Source organism: Netta rufina, assembly GCF_964035555.1.
Source record: "Netta rufina genome assembly, chromosome: 8".
Classification (NCBI taxonomy): Eukaryota; Metazoa; Chordata; class Aves; order Anseriformes; family Anatidae; genus Netta; species Netta rufina.
Genome location: NC_140131.1, coordinates 19812192 through 19830296, shown reverse-complemented (window position 1 = coordinate 19830296; position 18105 = coordinate 19812192). Strand labels below are relative to the sequence as shown.

Below are 18105 nucleotides of genomic sequence, written 5' to 3'. Positions count from 1 at the left end.
GTAAAATTAGAAGTCTAAATTTAAATTTATTTGTTAGCTTATTCCACATTACAACCTGAATTTTGGCATTAATGGTGTCAGTCTGTACAGAAGGTGATATATCCTTGGTTAAAATTTTGAATTTCATCTTTTCATCTTTTTTTCATCATTTCATTTTTTTTTCAATTCAAAAATTTGAATTTCATCTCACAGGATGCAAAACCAAAATGCCACCATATGCGACAGTAAGCAGTCATGTTATTCAGTGCACAAGCAGAAGAAAAAAAAAAACTTTAAGTGCTAAATTAGGTAGTGTGACAACTAGAAAACATTTGGCCAATATGTATCCATAGTAACAGCACATCTGAATCCAGACAATAGCGATCTCCCAGATAATACTTTTTGAAGTAACAGCAGACTTCACTCCTAAACAACCATACAGAACACTAAGTTTTCAGCTCCTCTGCTGTTCCTACTATAATTATGTTTCTGAAAGTCACCAGGTCCTCAATTATGATAAAAGCAAACCATTTCTGTGAAATATCCCTGTATGTGCCTTTCATTTGGAAAAATCACTACCATTAGGTCCACATCCACCATTGTACAGGAAGGTCTTCTTCATGCTCAGAAACATGAGGCTTTGGTTACTAAAAACAGACCAAAACACTACCACTATCATATTATGCACGTAGACCACTACAGCACTACCTCATTTCCCTCCAAGCAAAATTATTGACATCCAACAAAATAGAGCACGGATTTCAAGACTTTCTTAATTTTCTTGTATGAATTATATATAATAAAGGCATCACCCCTGCTTCTCATTCCCAAGGAGCAGTTTGTTTTTTTCCCTCCATTCAGCATGTATTTTACTACATTTAACTTACTGTTAGAGAAAAGGAGGGTGGACAAAGGATATGTTGCCCTGCTGAGGCAGGGCTTCTTCCCTATATCCTTCTTCTTTATTTCCAGACCTATGGACGTGAGGGCCCTGAATCCAATCCCACCCCCCCAAGTACACACAAAATCCCTTCTCTCAGCACGGAGTCCTGAATACCATCCGAGGTTACATCATGATATCATTACAAATTAGGGCTTCCTGAAAACCACCAACTGATCTCAGATTTTCCTGGGGCTGGAGATCATTCAAGAGGAAAAACTCCTGAACGTAAGCATTTCTGTTAAGCATAATGAAAGAGAAGGACAGCTATTTTGGCTTCATTATCTTGTAATAAGGAGATTTTCCCCTGCTGTTAAAGAGTGGGTTTAACTTACTCGTTGTGGAGAATATCGCGTCATATATGTAGCTAGTGATAATGGGGGACTAAGGAACGGAAGAATTTAGGAAAGAATGCCTAGCAGTCAGACCTATTAGGCTACACAACATTCTCCCAAGGAAATGGATGGAAGAAGCTCTGCTCACATCTTTTTAACCTTCATAGAAGAAAGCAGAGGATAACCAAAGCTGGAGAGGACCTACAGTACTTCTGAGGAAGACTTCAACAATCTAAGTCTGTAAGGCTTTTTCCACCCTACACATCAGTGCTTGAAGGTTTGGGGTACATACCTTTGCAGTATGAACTTCTGGGGACAATGCATGACTGGATGCTGGTCCAATCAAGGCAGGAGTTGATAAAGACCCAGGTGTGAATACTAGAAGCATGTCACCCAGGTGGTGTGGATGGAGATGGGACAGAGGAGAGAAAGAGAACCTGTAGTCAGCGCAGAAAGGACATGCAGGTCCAGGACAGCCCTGGGGCTGCAGAAGGAAGAGAGAGGCAGAAACAATTAATAAGATCAAGGACTGAGCAATGTGGGGAACTAACCGTGCTGGAGGATGATTAAAGAGCTGTCCCCAGAAGAGAAGACCATGGAGAAATAAAACCAGTATTACCAGGGACCAGGAGGCCTAGTCCATCACCAGAAGGAATACATGTGTATGGACACAGCGAGAGTTATGCAAAGCAACAATAAAAGTAGTATGAATTAAAGCTGAAGGAAAACAGCCAGAAAAAAAAGGAGCCGTGGGCTGAGACCTGAGCTTTTTAAGTACCAAGGGCCAATATATCAGGCTATTTTTTGTGCACAGCATTTTGCAAGCTTGAGCTAGAGCAGAAGTTGCCAAGTTGTACCACAGTACTGGAAACATAGGAGGTGGCAGTTTCCTAATTGCTGAGTTAGAAAAGCAGGCACATCTAACCATCCTAAAGCCAGGGGAGGTTTCCTGAAGAACACAAGAGGAGTAACAGATACTCTGTGACACAAATCCTTTTGTGATGTCTGATAAGCAAGGTGTACCAACTCTTCACACGTGAATGACAGATTGCTTCCAAAATGGTACATACTCATTAGAAAGGGCAGAGAAGCTTACCAGTGTTTTCACATTTACTGGTTAGGATAAATGTGCATTTTGTAACAAATTCCCTAGCTCTCTTCTCTCTCTTCTGTTAGATCAGTAGTTCCCAGCTTAAGGCAGTTGGCTTTTCATGAGGAAAATCTTTGTTTTGTTGCATGTATAGTTCAAAAATGTTGTAACACCTGTATTTAATCAATTTTACCTATCCACAGAATGTCTTTCATATATATATGTGTGTGTGTATATATATACATACACACACATATAACCAGTATATACAATAAAGTGGTATTATTGTGGAAACAGTAGTCTATTTCATTTTATGTGGTAAAGACCTTCTACTGAATTGACTTCCACATAGAGTCTGTGAAGAGGTACATTAGAAAGCACAGGAGATTTTAGGTGAGAAAGTACGAAGCAATCATTTAGAATGTTTGTTGCAATTATAACATGTAAATGTGATCAAATTCCAGAAAGATCTGCTGTATGAAAGGGCTTTTAAAACAATCGCTATGACACAGAAATGAGAGCCAAAAAATGGAAATTGCCAGGAACAAGCATTCTAAAATAACTAGTTTGTAGGTTAAAGCCTGCTTCCAATAAAGCCAATGGCAAAACTCCCATTTCTTTCAGCAGGTTTCATACCACTGGAAGAGACAGCCTGTTAAACCTTAATCCCTTCAGCCAGGAGTGACACTAACTACTGCTCCATACACTACATGTTTTGCAGTAATAATACATCCCCATAACATAGGGTTGTTGATGTTTGTGTGAGGCTTTCAAACCTTTAGAGTACACGTACTACAGATGGATTTTTCATTCAGAAACAACAAGAATGTCAGAGGTTAAAAAATAAAACACTTCTCTTACCTTTCAAGTACTTTCAGTTGCCTTTTACAGAGCTCTTCTGATGTATCTGCAACTTGCAGAGCTGATCTGGGCAAGCTGAAAGCTCACAGAGATCTCTTCTCTTCCCAGCCCAGCTGCAAACCACTCCACTGCTCTCTGCAGTGAATTTAAGTCCCCACGCTCCAAATTAAAGGAACCAATAAGGTCTCTGGGTGTTTCCTTCCCACATACTGCCTAGGGAACTGCCTCGGGGGTTTGGGAGGGATCCCCCACTCAGCGTTGTCCATCCTACCAGCAGAAAGAAGCTCATCCTATTCATTTTATGCTCCACCTCACACGGAAAGCCCTTCCAGACCTGTACATGTGGCAAAAAACACCTCAGCACTGCTGTGAAGACCCACATGTTCAAAAGCAATTTTGAAGAACAAGAGGTGTGAAATTCATGTATAGTCAACACCAAGAGCAAAAGCATAGCACTTTTAAAAAGCAGCAATACTCAAATAAAAATTACAGTTATCATAGCATAACAGAAGGGTTGGAAGGGACATTAGAGATCATCTGCTTCTACAATGGCCAGGACCACCTCCCACCAGACAAGGTAGCCCAAAGCCCCATCTAACCTGGCCTTAAACACTTTAGCCCCAGGGATGGGACATCCACAGCTTTTCTGGGCAGTCTGTGCCAGTGCCTCACTGCCCTTCGAGTGGAGAATTTCCCTTATTACTAAGGTGCCCAGAAGATAATCATAAGCACCTGTGTTATACAGACATGTTTTTAGATAAAAATCTATCCAAGGACTCTGACCAGTTACTTTACGTCTCTGTAAGCAGAAACTGTCTGTAAAAAACTCGAGATGGTAAGGACTATCTATACACATGAAGATTTTAGCCACGGATGGACAGGGTGTGAAGTAAGACACATTTTCTTGCATTAAAATAAAACACCATAAACTCTCCAGGAAGCTTTGCACTTTCTCCAAACCCTAACCCTAGGCAGTGAGTAGCTCCATTACACACCCCACACAGAAAGCCCACCAAAAAGACCCAAAACTACCCAAAACCAAAAGGCTTTTGGTACACTTCATCCTTCTTTGGCAGACCCTTCCCCACCCCACTCACACAACGGGTCTGCACTTTTCTCTCTCCAACCACTAACCCAAATTCATGTTTGAACCATAACCCAGTCCCTAACCCTAGGCAGTGACCAGCTCCAACACACATCCCACCTAGTGATCCCACCAAAAGAGACCACAACTCAAAGCTTCTGCTATTCCTCAGCCTTCTTTGGCAGACCCTTCTCAACATGGTATTCTTTCAAGGGACCTCATTTTCCCACCTGCACAGCTTGTTAGGTGCTGATTGCACTGTTTGATGCTATAGAGAGACCTGAGAAAGGCTTTAGCTTTGGATGAAATAATAATTCTCCTTCTCCTACTCTTCGTGTTCCTTGCTTATCTGGACCATCTAACAAGCATGCAGACACCTGAGGGAAATATGACAAAATACTAAATAAGAAAATATGTGGTCTAATATGCAAATGCCCTTTGATCACGTCTGCCCCCTTTATTAATTTTCACTGCCTATACACTACAGATTGATTTTACCATCTGGAAAGATGCAGAAATAGGAAATTATACACATTATAATCAGGGAATAAGTCTTGAATCTTTCTCCCTGCAAACACCAGAAACCTGTTTCCATGCCAGTCACACATCTTCCCTCTATGCCAGTTTAATTCTCTGTGTAACATATATCAGTGGTATCAGCTGAGCACATTCACAGGGCAGAAACCTTCAGGTCAGTTAACAGGTTGGCTGTGTTATAAATGAAGTCTCAACTCAATCTGAATCTAGTAATATTTATACTTATAAACGGTATAAAAGCTATAAAAGGCAAGTACACAGCGCTGAGTGTGTGGGGAGTCTACGCTCCACCAACATGCACACACGAACATCAAACATTCTAAATATACAGAACATTGCTTTTACATACTAAACCCGAGTACACCTATACAATCATAAAAGGTAACAAACAATCCTTTAAGTTCCATGACTTAAGAGTCTCCGTTTTCCATTCCTTTTCTTGATTACAAACAACAGTCTCCATTTTCCATCCCTTTTGAACAATATGTCTTGCTTTAAGTTGTCAAGCAACTTGATCTTCGGGCCTTACATATCCCGTTCCTTCTGGATCGAAGAAAAGCGTATCCATCTCCTTTTCAAGGCCAATAGGGCCTGGGTCAAAAGGCACGTCCAGGTCACCAGGGGGCGTAACAGCAAAAGCCTTCGATGGCTGTAGCAGCAGAGGGGCCGATGGCGTAGCAGTCGGATCAGTAAAGGAGCCCGCAGCTCCCTCATTGTCTGGCAAACCACACGTTTCTGACTGTGGTCCCACAGGGCTCTTTAAGGCCTCAGAGACTGCTCGCCAGGTGCCGAGCAATCCCGGCACTACCTTGTCGTTTTTAGTAGCAGTCCCACACCTTGACCTCCATTTGGTCCCATATTTCAGGATCATAAACTGTCCGATTGTTAGTAAGGAGAATAAGGCTACCAGGACAGTCTTTGTTTCTAAGGACGTATGATTCCCCATAATGCGCAACTGCTTACCAGCGAGAGGCAGTTGTGTGCGCGGGTCCGCTTCTCTCAGCTTGAGCTTCTTCCCAGCTCCGGTGCGCCCATTTCCAGCGACTGTCAGTACGAGCTTCTCTGAGCAGTTTGTTGAGTGTGGCCGAACCCATCTTCATGAGGCGATCAATGTGCCTGTTCCCGTCCTGGTCTCCGTTCTGCTAGCCTGTTCCTTTTCATTCCTTCTTTCTCCTTTATTGATGACAACTTCATCACATCGAGTTGCCTTTTTTTATCTCGAGGACAGGCTCTCCTCTTATGCCCTTCTCCCCACAGCAGTCCTTTTCAAAACAACTTTTCATTGGTCAAACAACTTTGCATATAACAGCAACGGCAAACAGCCAGAAACTTCCATGCCTTAACGGCTGGAGAACAAGCAACCCTGAGACTGCATGGAGTCTCCTGAATCACCCTTCCTTTGTTCCCTTTATATTCCTGATGGCCTCATCGTTAAGAGTCTGATGTCACCATCAACCACGGGGCTTTCCGACCCCCATGGCCACACTCCCAAATCTCCCCCTTCTTTATTAATAGCAACCACTTTCTCGACACGAATTACCGACACGAATTACTCCATATATAACAAAATGTTGGGGGTGCGGGTTTTTGAAGTGTTTCTGACACTATAAACGTTAGGTGTGGGGTTTTGAGTATTTTGAGTAGCTGTTTCTGTCCAATCGTTGGGGGTGGCTGTTTCTGTCGCAGGATGCTGGAGGTGTCTCTACAAAATGGCGCCCGGGGGAGAGTAGTCTGAATTGGGTTGTGGGGCCGTGCCCCACCCCACCCATTGGACTCAGCGCGCCGGCCGTGAGTCTGTCTCAAGGCGCCGCGGGGCCACGAGCATCCGCCGGGGCGGGGGGAGGCCGAGGGGGCGTCCCCCGCCCCCGCTTCTCCTGCCCAGGCCGGCCCTGCGCGGCGCCCCCCCTTGCTGGTGGCTCACCCGCCCGCGCGGGCGGGGCCCTGCTGGGGCCGCGGGCGGCCCTTCCCTCAGACCTTCCCCGAGGCGGGGCCGGCGGGTGACGGGCACCCCGTGGTGGCCTCGGCGGTGAGCTTCCCCCGGACGGCACTATGGCTGCCAGGAGGGTATATAAAGCCCCGCGCTGCGGCTGCCTTTAGGTCAGGGCGAGGTGCCCAGCGCGCACCGCGCCGCATGCTAATGAGGGCACGCCCCTTTCCCGGCGAGCGGGGGGCTCGCAGTGCCGTGGGGCGCTGCCGGCTGCTGGGCACCGCCAGCGAGCCCTGTGGGGCCGGCACCCACCCGTGACCGGCTGTGGGGTATCGCTGCTCTCCTAAAACCCACAAAACCCACCAGGAGTGACACAAACCCAAGCACACCTGGCTCTGCCTCCGCCAGGGCCCCCTGCACCTCAGGTCTGCCTTACGGGGCAGAAGTGACCCGATGCTGGGATGGACCCCACACGTGTGTGGACCCCACAGGGGGCCCTGGGATGGGTGCTCGTAGGGCAGCCCTGCTGTGAGGTCCGCACCCCGCCTGCTTTGTGGCACTAAGCACTTTTTGCTGCCTTCCCCCCCCTTTTGGGTTGGTTTAAATGGGCTGAGCAGTAGGCAACGCTCACCTGGAGCCTTAAACATCCTACACCTTCTCGGGATTGTATGTAAGGGCTGTTATATATGAAGTCTCAACTTAATCGTAATTTAGTAATATTTATAAAAGGAATATTTATAAAAGGTATAAAAGGCAAGGAAACAGTGCTGGGTGTGCAGGGAGTCTATGCTCCACCAACACGCACACACGAACATTTTTTTTTTATATTTCTGATGGCCTCATTGTTAAGAGTCTGATGTTACCATCAACCACAGGGCTTGCTGACCCCCATGGCCACACTCCCAAATCTCCCTCTTCTTTATTAATATCAACCAACTTCTCGACTTGAATTACCACTCCATATATAACAACAGCTGCATTGCTTTTTTTTTTCTTTTTCCTTAAAAATGTTCCCATAATGTGGTGAATGCTTCAATGTCACTGCATCACATTTTCCTGATGGAACTCTCCCCCATCATTTCTACAAACTTTCCTCTTCCAACCTCTGATCCTTTTGGACAGATCCAGAGGTTTTTGTGGAAGCTGCTCAGTCACCCTAATGAAGGAGGTATTACAGAGGCTGACATATAATACACAACCCTCTGAAGTGGTTCGGGTTCTTTACTTTTTCCAGCCACAAAAGCAGAGGAAATTGTTTCACTATAGCAGGAAAGACTGAGCACAGACCCCAGTTTTTAACTTCCTTCCCCTCCCAGGCACCCCTGAGGCCGTCGATGCGGGTGGGCAGCACCGCGTTTGGGGGCTGCGGGCGGGCTTCCAGTCAGGGCGAGGCCGGGCAGCGACCGCTGGTGGCGCTCGCGAGGGCCCAGGCGCGGTGCCGAGAAGATGGCGGCGGCCGCGCTGCGCTGGGCGCTGCGGGCGGCTGGGCAGGTCAGCGCCACCGGCAGCCCCTTCCAGCAACCCGGCCGCCTCAGGGCGCCGCGGCGGCGGGCACGGCCCCCGTGGGGCTCCGGGGGAAGCGCCTGAGAACAACTGGGGGGCTGGAGGGGGGTAAACTGTGAGGTTATTTGTGTCTGCTGGATGATAAATTAATTCCGCGCTGGCTTTTGCGAACTAAAATGCGAAATGTCTTAGGAGCTGCACTGCGGGAAGGGAATTAGGAAAAGCCCGGCAAATTCAAGTTTATGGGAGTAATTCGTACCTGAACTGGGCAAATAAGCAAAACGAGTGTGGGTGATTTTTTTTTTAATTAGGTTCTCCCCTCACCGTGCACAAGACAAGTGCGGAGCTACTTCGTGGACTGGAGGATGCTGCGCGATGTGAAGAGGAGGAAGCTGGCGTACGAGTATGCTGACGAGCGGCTGCGGATCAACGCCATCCGAAAGAACACCATCCTGCCCAAGGAGCTGCAGGTACTGGGCCGCTGCGCTCAGCTGGGCCCTGCGGGCACGCTGTGAGGGCTCCCGTGGCTGTTAGCACTGCTGCAGGCACTGCATTTAAAACTGACCAGCTGGGCCAGGTGATAACAGGGCACGCTCCTGGCTTTGTTGGCATCTTACACCAGTGCCTCTCCTGAAGTAGTAGCTGTAACACTACATACAGTGAAAACTCAGCTCCTTAGTTATCAGTTACATACCTTTGGAAAGCTGTTTTCCATGATGGCGTATTATATGGTTACTTTTATAGTCGTCTAAGTAAACTTAGGATTTTGGCGCTTGCGTTTATTTAGAAACTTGAAAGCCTGATCCTGCCAAAGTCACCTATTTGATTAAAAATAGGTAATTTTAACTTTTTGCGTGAGCTAGAAGCACATAAAATTTTGCATCAGATCTGGGCATTAGGTGTTTTTTAAAGTATACATATTTGCTGCCCTGCAGTCAGCCTTTCTTAGTAAGCATAAAGAATATTTTCAAGTGTTTGAAATACTCTTAAAATATTCATGTATATATTTGGTCTGATCATGCCTAGTTGTGGGGATATACTTCCATTCTTAAAAGTCCTGGGAGAGAAAGTTTGTGAATCTGCTTTTATGTACTGATTTTACCATCTTCTTGGCAAGTCTAGTTTGTGTTGAATGTTCACCCAAGGGTGGGAGGGCAGATTGCACCTGGCTTTGTTTTTGGTATTCCTCAGCTGCTTTTGTCACCTTTTGAAGTCACAGTTGTAGCAGCAGTTAGAAACAAAAACTTAAGGAAAGTAACTTTTACCTCCTCTACAAAATGTTATTTGGACTCCAAATGTAACATCTTAAAAGAAGAAGCTGTGAGTTCTCTGAAAGTATAGGCTGCTTTCTTAATAAAAATCCTAGGAATTAAATAAGCTAAAAAAATACTGCGAGTGGTTGGCCCTATTAGACAAATTGTCAGTATACAAGCACCTTACTTGTGTATGTGCTTGATGGGACATCAAAAGCAGTAACTACAGAATGTTCCAAGACAAAAAGTCCCGCTGGCCTTGCCTTTACTAAAGTTGAAAGTCACCTGGCTGCTCTCTTGATCCTGTCCTCTTTTGAAAGGGAGGATCCCCTTACAAGATAGCCTGACATTATTGCTTTTCAGCACTCTATAACAGGAGTATGCAACATAACGGGAGATTTTGTAGTCCAGCATCAGACCTTCATTTAACCACCAAGGTTTCCTACCATAGGATTCTTTAAGCCCTTCTTTCCTTAAAAATTTAGCATATTAAGAGTGCTACAGTTAGACGCTTACCTAACCTCAAGCATCTTCTTTTAGACTGCATTTCCTGGCTAAACATACTTGTTCTGAAATTCCAGTTGCTGCAACCTCGTGCTTTTTGAAAACTATTTTTGCTCTCTTGTACAGAAAAAGAACTTTCTTAAGCCTTCTCATTAGAGCAGAGACACTTTGACCTGTCCTTCTCTGCCTGTAGCACCTGTTGAAGGGTGAAATCCCTTTTACTGACATCAAAGTATATTACATAGGAAGACAGTTAACAAGAAATTGATTTAAATTCAATTCAACTTAAAGGACTAGCCCACTCTATTTTTACTTGGCTTGAGGTAGTTCTGTTTGTTTCAGCTTTTATTTTTAGCTTGAGGTTGTAAGTTTAAATTTGAGGCCTCCACGGAGGTCATCTTACATTCACTGTTAGGATGCCCAGAAGGAAGGGCAGGAGGAAGTTTACTATCAAAAGGTCAAGCATAATCATGAGGTAATGGTAGCTTGTGGTGATACCTATTTTACAGCTCTGCTGTGAGGTCTGGAAATAAGACTTCATATTCACAGGGAACATAGTTACGCTCTGTGCTGTGGTCTTCTGTTTTAGGAAGTGGCTGATAAAGAGATTGCTGCATTGCCTCGGGACAGCTGCCCTGTGAGAATCCGAAATAGGTGTGTTCTGACATCCCGCCCTCGGGGGGTGAAGAGGCGGTGGAGGCTGAGCAGAATTGTTTTCCGCCATTTTGCTGATCACGCTCAGATGTCTGGGATACAGAGGGCCATGTGGTAGATCGCTGAATGGATGTACATTCAGGCAGAAAACACAAACTCCGTTTGTGCGTTCAAGACTGTCCTGTGGATGAGCCCAGCATCAAACTGATACAGAAGGAAGAAGAGCCATGCTAATTCATTAAATGCATTTACTAGATTGTGACTGGTATGTTGCTTTTTGTCAGTCAGCTGATAACTGCACTAAGCTGGTCTGTGTGAAAGGCGGTTTTATTATGAGAGGAGAAAAATCACTGATTGTTGCAGAACTAATCTGTGGTTTGTGATAAGGGCAACATCAGAAATAAAGACATACAGCATAGGCTCATTTAAGCACTTTTTTTTGTCACCATACGATTGCGTTCACGATGGTAATTTGGGTAAAAGCGTAAGTGAAACTGCAGAACAGGGCAAAGTAGTATTCCACCATGAACAAGGAACATGAACTGAAAAATAAAACATGGCCATAGGTTTAGATACTCTTGCTGTGCAAACTTAATACATGTACAAACAGACAGAGTGGTTAAAGGACCTATTAGAAACTACAACATGCTAATATTCCTCTCCTACTTACAGTGCAGAGCTTGGTCCAGTTCTTTAATTACAAGGTAGCAATTAAGTCCAGACCACAACAGGAGAGTAATGGCTTGATTAATTTGGCAGGTAACATCAAATAAATTTGTCCTCGGGAAAGACATGAGAAGGAAGCAGGAAGGAAACAGTAACCCCAACCAAGCCTGCTGCTAAGTTCATGTTTGCCATGTACTCTTCTTCAAAGCAGGGCAATAAAAGAGGAAATGGCTATTCTGTCCCTCACAGTAGCAGGGAGAGGCTGCAATTAAATAGGCCAAGTCGTACTGCCATCAGATGGAAGACACAGGCAGCACATTAAGAGCAACCTATCACCTTCAATTTTGTCAAATTTTGGAGCATAAACTATCTTAATGTACTACTTACTCTGTTACCTTAAAACTCTTCAAAGTCGATAGGAGATAACGAAGCTTTTCTCTTTTCATTATATACTGCTAGAGCCAGGGTGAACTCACTACCTAGCATCAGCAGCTCACTGTTCTCCTGTGACTGATGCCACCTCAAAGACACCCCAAGGAGGTCAGAATTAGCACAGAGGTTTATGAGCTGTTTTCATTTTCAAAAGCCGTAAAAGGTTAAACAGGCAGTAGTTAATTTCTAAGTAATCATTCAATTTTAATACCACATCATAAACATCATTTTTTTTTCTGCTCTAATAGCAAGTGCACTGTCTTGAGATAGTGGTTCTACTTTCTTCAGCATTTATCGTATTTACTCTTCAACATACTTTCCCACGTCATCAAAAAACCCACCCCAGCAGTTAGCATGACATTAGTCCCAGTAACCAGATGGGTACCATTGTCACTTGCAACAGAGAGGCTTTGACCCGTCTTAGTTTAGGATTCCTTTTCTTTTACATTCTGTTCTCAGTTTCAGAAAAGACTCCACTCAGCTGAGATGCTTTTTCAGGGAGGGGTAAGAATTTACCTACGCTCCACTCTTCAGGAGATGGTGAGCCACTTGACTGAAGGAAATGCTTTATAAGCTATTTTATTTAAATATTTTCTCCAACCTGAAATGGAAAATGACTGTCTTTGCTTGGAAGAAGGTTTTGTAAACAATGATCTTTGCAGCACAGTGAGTCTCACATGGAAGATCAATATTAAGGCGGCCCTTAGAGTACTTTCAAATATCCATTGGTATGTCCCCTTTGGATTGCTTTTCTCTGCTTTCAACCCAGGCCTTGTTGATGGTGCGCTTCATTTCATCATCTCCTTCTGCATACATCTTTTTTAAAAGGTTCATAAGCCCCTCACTAGGATCTGAGGTGTCATAGGCAGCCTTCCTGCAAGATGGATACACACAAGAATATGAGGCATATCTAACAATTCTCTGCAAAACCCAAACACTAATATTTGTTAGAAACATCTTGGTATCAAGATTTTGCTTTGGCGAAGTCTTAGACTGTGTAAGTCTTCAGTCACAACTGTCACCACATAAAGAGAGAAAATCCTTAAGGGTCTACTCAGAGTAAGTGCATGACCACTTTGAGCTGTCCTATTAAGGATAACAGGAAGCATTTTGCAATGAACATGATCCTTGAAGCACCACCCAGAATTAATCCTACAGAGCAGGACCCGAACATAACAGACCCAGAATGTGCCAACATAGGTAGTTACTAGCATAGCTGCAGGCTACCTGAAAAACATGCAGATGACAATAAAACAGCAGAGGGAGCAAGTCACCCAAGTACGGGGCTAGCTACCAGCCTCAAAGTCCCCAGCACTTTTAGAAAGTAACTTGTCATACTCCAAGCCTTTGAATATGGCAGCAGTATTAGTCCTGACAGGCTGGATAGCGTATGGTACTTCTCTGCACAAGACATTAAATAAAATGACCCAGTCCCTCCAGCAATGTGTATCAGGAGTCAAATCGTCTTCTCCTGATCTCCAGTGCTGTTTGAGATGTTGTGGGATGGGAAAATAGTTTTGCTCTGGTTAGCTAGGACTAATCAGTCTAAGCAAGTCATCCTACAGAGATACACAAAGTGATCAGTCATTGGCAGGCCTAAGCATCTCAAAAGTGAATGCTTCCACACTCCAAGGAAGAACACTTTTGGATGAAAATGTGTTTATTGTAAAACAATATCAGAGTATTATGTACAACATTTTCTATTTAGATATATTAAAAAAACATCCTGCATACAGGTGTCTCCTGCTGTAGTTTATCACCCTTTCATATCCAGCACCTAAGCTGCATGTAGGATTGCTCCCAAGCACTTGAAGCACAGTAATCTAAATTAGCTTGAGATTTTGTACAATAATCCAGGTAAGCAAAAACCTGTTTTGCCAGAAGGATACTGGGGTTTTGTGCAGGCACTTCAAACACACAAAAAAAATGATATAATTATTTTGACCAGCATAGCTGCAGGAAATATATACTTAGCTTAAAAACAGTCAATCTCACTAGAGCAGTTCTTGAAAGGAATGCAGCCAGCAAGATGTAACTGACTCTTTATTTGGTTAATTATCTCCAGCATTTTCACTGCAGGCCTTATCTGTCACATTTCTAATGATGCAACATTCATCACTAGCAATAAATCAGTAGAAGAGAGGCTGACAGCTGCTCTAAGTGCACCTCCCTCCACAAAAAAAGTGCACTAAGAGTGCACCAAAAAAATAATAATATATATACTAACCTAATGATTTTCAAATACCTTATGGGCTTATCCCCCAGAGCAGCAGTTTTCAGTTTGACTACACAGGCAAGAGAAGAGTTGAAATGCACTGTCCCTGAAGCAATTTGGAAAACAATTACCAGAAGATGAGATAGAGGAGTACAGAAACACTTACTCTTTCTCTTTGCTTTCTTTTTCCACTTGAGTAAGACAATCCCACTTTTCCTCCCGCTTCTTCCTACACATCACAAGGACTGTGTCCGTCTTTATCTGTATGGAGAACAGCAAGACACGAGTTTAGAATACTAAAGAATAATAGTTACAATCACAATGAATAAGATGAGCTTATGACGTAAGTGTCTTTCTATCCCTGCAAATTCCTGAAGCGTTTATTTCTGCTATTGATTTTAGGTAATATACAGAAGTTGCAATATCTATTCAGCCTCAGGGCACCAAGTCATAACCTCATTGTAGAGTAGCACAGTACTATCATACTGACACTACAGCATAGTACTAATTTTATGGTAGAGAAGAACATGCAGTGCTGTAAAAGCACCATTCAGTAATTTTTAGGATACTAAATGTATCCAGGATTGTCTGGTGACTATATTTACAGGAGTTTTTAGAATACCTTGTTTTGGTAGATGCTTTCCCAACTCATTTCTCCAAGGGTAAGAAACTAGTTTAAGGACATTGCTTAATCTTGCAGTATGTCTGCAAGTTAAAAGCAAAGCCTGTTTAATTGCAACCCTGACCTAAATTTTACAAAACCTCTGCATGCCACAGCAAACAAAGTTCTGCTTGAGCTTTAGCTTAATTCAGAAAGCAAAACGACCATTGCTTGTTTCTGCATCATATTAAAAATCACTGGCACATCACTCTCACTTATTTCAGTTGTTTTAATTTTGTACAAGTCTAGTTTTAGAGCAATTTCAAATTGAACTATTATTTAGTTCAATGATGTGCTTTGGTTCAAAGGTGCTACAAGTAGCAAAGTAAAGACAGTATTACTAGTTGCAGTCATCACCAGTGAAATGTTACTGGTATTCAATGCAGAGCAATGCACCCCTAAGAAAATCAGAGCAAGTTTTAGACACTGTTTTGGGCATTATACCTCTTTAAGCTACCCAGGGTTTCAGTCTGCTGTCAAGCCTCCTGTCTACTCTAAAATTGCAAATAATAGATGCTTAGTGGAATTTTCTGCTTAATTATTTCTGAAATCCTGTTGGAAAGCTATTTTAAAAAGTCTATAGTATCTATTAATGATCTTTTGGGGTAGAAGCCCATGGTCATGGTCTTCAGAGATTGATTCCACAATTGTGACAACTACAGATTATTACAGATCATGTTCACAGGGAAAACACTTTATCGATAAACTGTTAAGACACTTTATAGACTGAAGGTTAGCACTGGACCTCTTAAACTAGTCAACAAACATGGTACTGTGTAAGGGGCCTAAAGATCTGTAACAGATGGGATGCACTGACCTTCCTAGAGCTGCCTTCCACAGAGATGGGTTTCAGGAGGTTGTTGAAGGTCATGGTGTAGTTCTTCCCATTCAGATTCTTAACTAGAAGATCAAACGACCTGGAACCAGAAGGTGGGGAGAGGGAAGGTATTAAAAAATATTCCAGCTGGTGGGAGACTGTTCTACCCTGCCACCAAAAATAGTGTCTGAAAGCCCTTTAGCAGGTTCATTTCTGGGGCACTTCACCTGGCTTGAATTACTTTCTACTCAAGGCTTCCAAATCTTCAATTGGATTTAATGCTGAGTACTGAAAAGGACCTACTCAGACTTCACAACAAATCTTTGGGGTTCTTTCTATCTCATTGGCCTCCTACAACCTTGGTAAAGCAGATTTATTTAATCAACATTTCAGTTCTGTCACCATCAAAAAACAGGGCTAACACTACATACCCTGTCAACCACAATGAGGTATAACAAGCATTTTTAAATTAAAGTAAAAAAAAAAAAAAAAAAACACTTTAAGGAGCACTATACTTAAGGGTATGTGCTAAGTAAATAAATAGAAGGGAGAAAAGGGGGGAAGCATTGGGCATGGCTGACGCAGAACAGCACTCAACAAAACACATTTCTGCATTGCAAATAACTTTCTTCAACAGTGCTCTCCTTGTGGCATGGTGCAACAAGATCAACTCACCTCTCTGTGAAATTCACCTGCACATTCTCTGCTGGGAGCTTCTGAACTCCATTTAAAGAGATGTAAATCTTAATAAACTTATCTGACTGATCCCAACCTGCAAGGGAAAAAGATTAAGATCTAGCTTCCATCCATAAACTTCACACATTCCATTCTAACATCCCCACAATGACCATGACCTATGCCTTATTAAAACAATCTTCAGAGAAACAAGAGATAGATGTGAATTGGGCATAATTCAAGAGCAAAAGGAGGTGCATACATAGCCGTGTTCCCTAACTTCTCTAAATTCTGTGAAAAGCCATGTATCAACTCAGGTAAAAGGACAGCAACCCCGTCTGCGTAGGGGGGAGTCAGAGGTAGAGGTCTGGTTTTGCTGCAGTTTCCATGACCCACTTTTCCCCTGCACAGCAAGTATCTTGAGCAATTCCTTCTCCTTTCACCTATATGGCAAGCAGAGAAACCAAAGCTCACTCTTTAATTCTTACTAAGTATTAGGCAACGGAAAAATACTAGCTGGTACACCAGGGACCCTTAAGACACTCCACCAGTACTGAACAACTATCACCCAGACAGAATTAACCATACCATGGTTGGGACAGCACAGTAAGCACACAGAAGCTTTTAAAGTGAGGTCTCCAGTATGAAATTAACATTTGTGAGAACTTCTCAATAGCACTAAATGGTACCTGTAACTCACACTAATGCCTCCCAGGCTTCTCTTCAGGGAGATGCCTAAGCTGTAAAACGCATTAAGAAAAGTAAACCTACCATAATTGTTTATTTTCACCGTGTACCCTCCCAGCGATGACTTTTCTTCTTCTACCGCATCCTTTGGCTTTGGCAGAGGCTGATTCTTGATTTCTAGCTCCAGCTTGTGCTTTTCTGTCAGCAGCACATCGCGGAGCCGCTTCCTCGTGACTTTCACAAGCAATTCTTTAACCTCTTCCAAATCTTTCAGCAACTGGTTCGCAAACGAGAGACCGCAACGCGCGTGAGTTACGCCCTCCTTTTCAATGCAGGCTCACGGCTGAGCTCCTTCACTCACAGCGCCTCCGAGCCCGCCGGGTGCAGCACGCTCAGCCCCAGCAGCCGCCCGCCCACCCCTCCGTGCGCTGCGAAGCACGAGGCCGCCCGCTCCTCACCAGCATCCAACTCCCCACCCGGCTGCCCCCGCGGGTGCCCTCTCCCCGCGCTCGGAGCCGCTCCGCCCTCACGGCGGATGGAGGAGGGGGGGGATGAGGCTCCCGCTCACCTCCTCGCGCGCGGCGGCCATGTCGCGAGCGGTGCTGCGCGGCGCTGCGCTGCGCCTCCCTAGCGGCGGCTCCGCGGCCCCTCTGGAACCTTCCGGCCTCCCGCCCCGCGGAAATGGCGTCGCTGCCTCCTCCTCTTCCTCCGGGAGCCCGCCGCCGCCTTCCGCCGGCCGAGCGGAACGGGAGGGGCACGGCGGCCGTTAGCGACCGTTGGAGGCCGTCAGCGACCGTTAGCTGCGCCCTGAGGCAGCGCCTCGGCGGTAGCTGACGGAGCGGCTCCTGGCCCGTCCCGGCCGTGTCGGAGCGACCCAAACAGGCGTTTTCCGATCGTTGAAATCTTGCTTTGTACCCTGCCGTTGGCCAGGGGAGCTTTGATGACACACGGTGGTCCTGTGGAGAAGGCTTGGCATGGCTTTCCTCAGGTATTTCTACCCGAGGTGCTCAAAGGGAAAAGTACACCGAAATGTGTCTCACCAGTTACTGAGTCAGTGTACTAAAAAAAAAATAAAACGTGTGTATTCCCAGGTCTCATTCGAGCACTGAGATTTCCCAGAGGAGGAAAAATAAAATGCATTCGCAATCTTTCAGTGGTGGAAAGATTGTGAGTGAGAGTCAGCGTCTTCCTCCAGGTGTCTTATGAAAGAGGGAGCCCGAGGCAGGATACAGCCATTCTGCGTTTGAAAAGCAACTTTCTTTAAATGAAAGGGTGCCAGATACTA

At 44.5% G+C, this 18105-nt stretch overlaps 2 protein-coding genes across 2 annotated transcripts; one reads left to right on the top strand and one right to left on the bottom strand.

The window, feature by feature from the left end:
- Positions 1 to 8180: 8180 nt before the first annotated feature.
- MRPS14 (mitochondrial ribosomal protein S14) lies at positions 8181 to 11091 on the top strand. Its single transcript, XM_084290908.1, has 3 exons — positions 8181 to 8244; positions 8568 to 8726; positions 10603 to 11091. The coding sequence occupies exons 1-3, from the start codon at positions 8200 to 8202 to the stop codon at positions 10783 to 10785; spliced, it is 387 nt and encodes a 128-aa protein (XP_084147034.1). The 5' UTR covers positions 8181 to 8199; the 3' UTR covers positions 10786 to 11091.
- CACYBP (calcyclin binding protein) lies at positions 11088 to 17424 on the bottom strand. The gene is made up of 6 exons (XM_084290909.1): positions 17389 to 17424; positions 16905 to 17097; positions 16134 to 16230; positions 15459 to 15558; positions 14147 to 14241; positions 11088 to 12639 (listed from the first exon to the last, which is right to left on the bottom strand). Exons 1-6 carry the CDS (start codon positions 17407 to 17409, stop codon positions 12480 to 12482), a joined length of 666 nt encoding a protein of 221 aa, XP_084147035.1. The 5' UTR covers positions 17410 to 17424; the 3' UTR covers positions 11088 to 12479.
- Between the last annotated feature and the right edge of the window lie 681 nt (positions 17425 to 18105).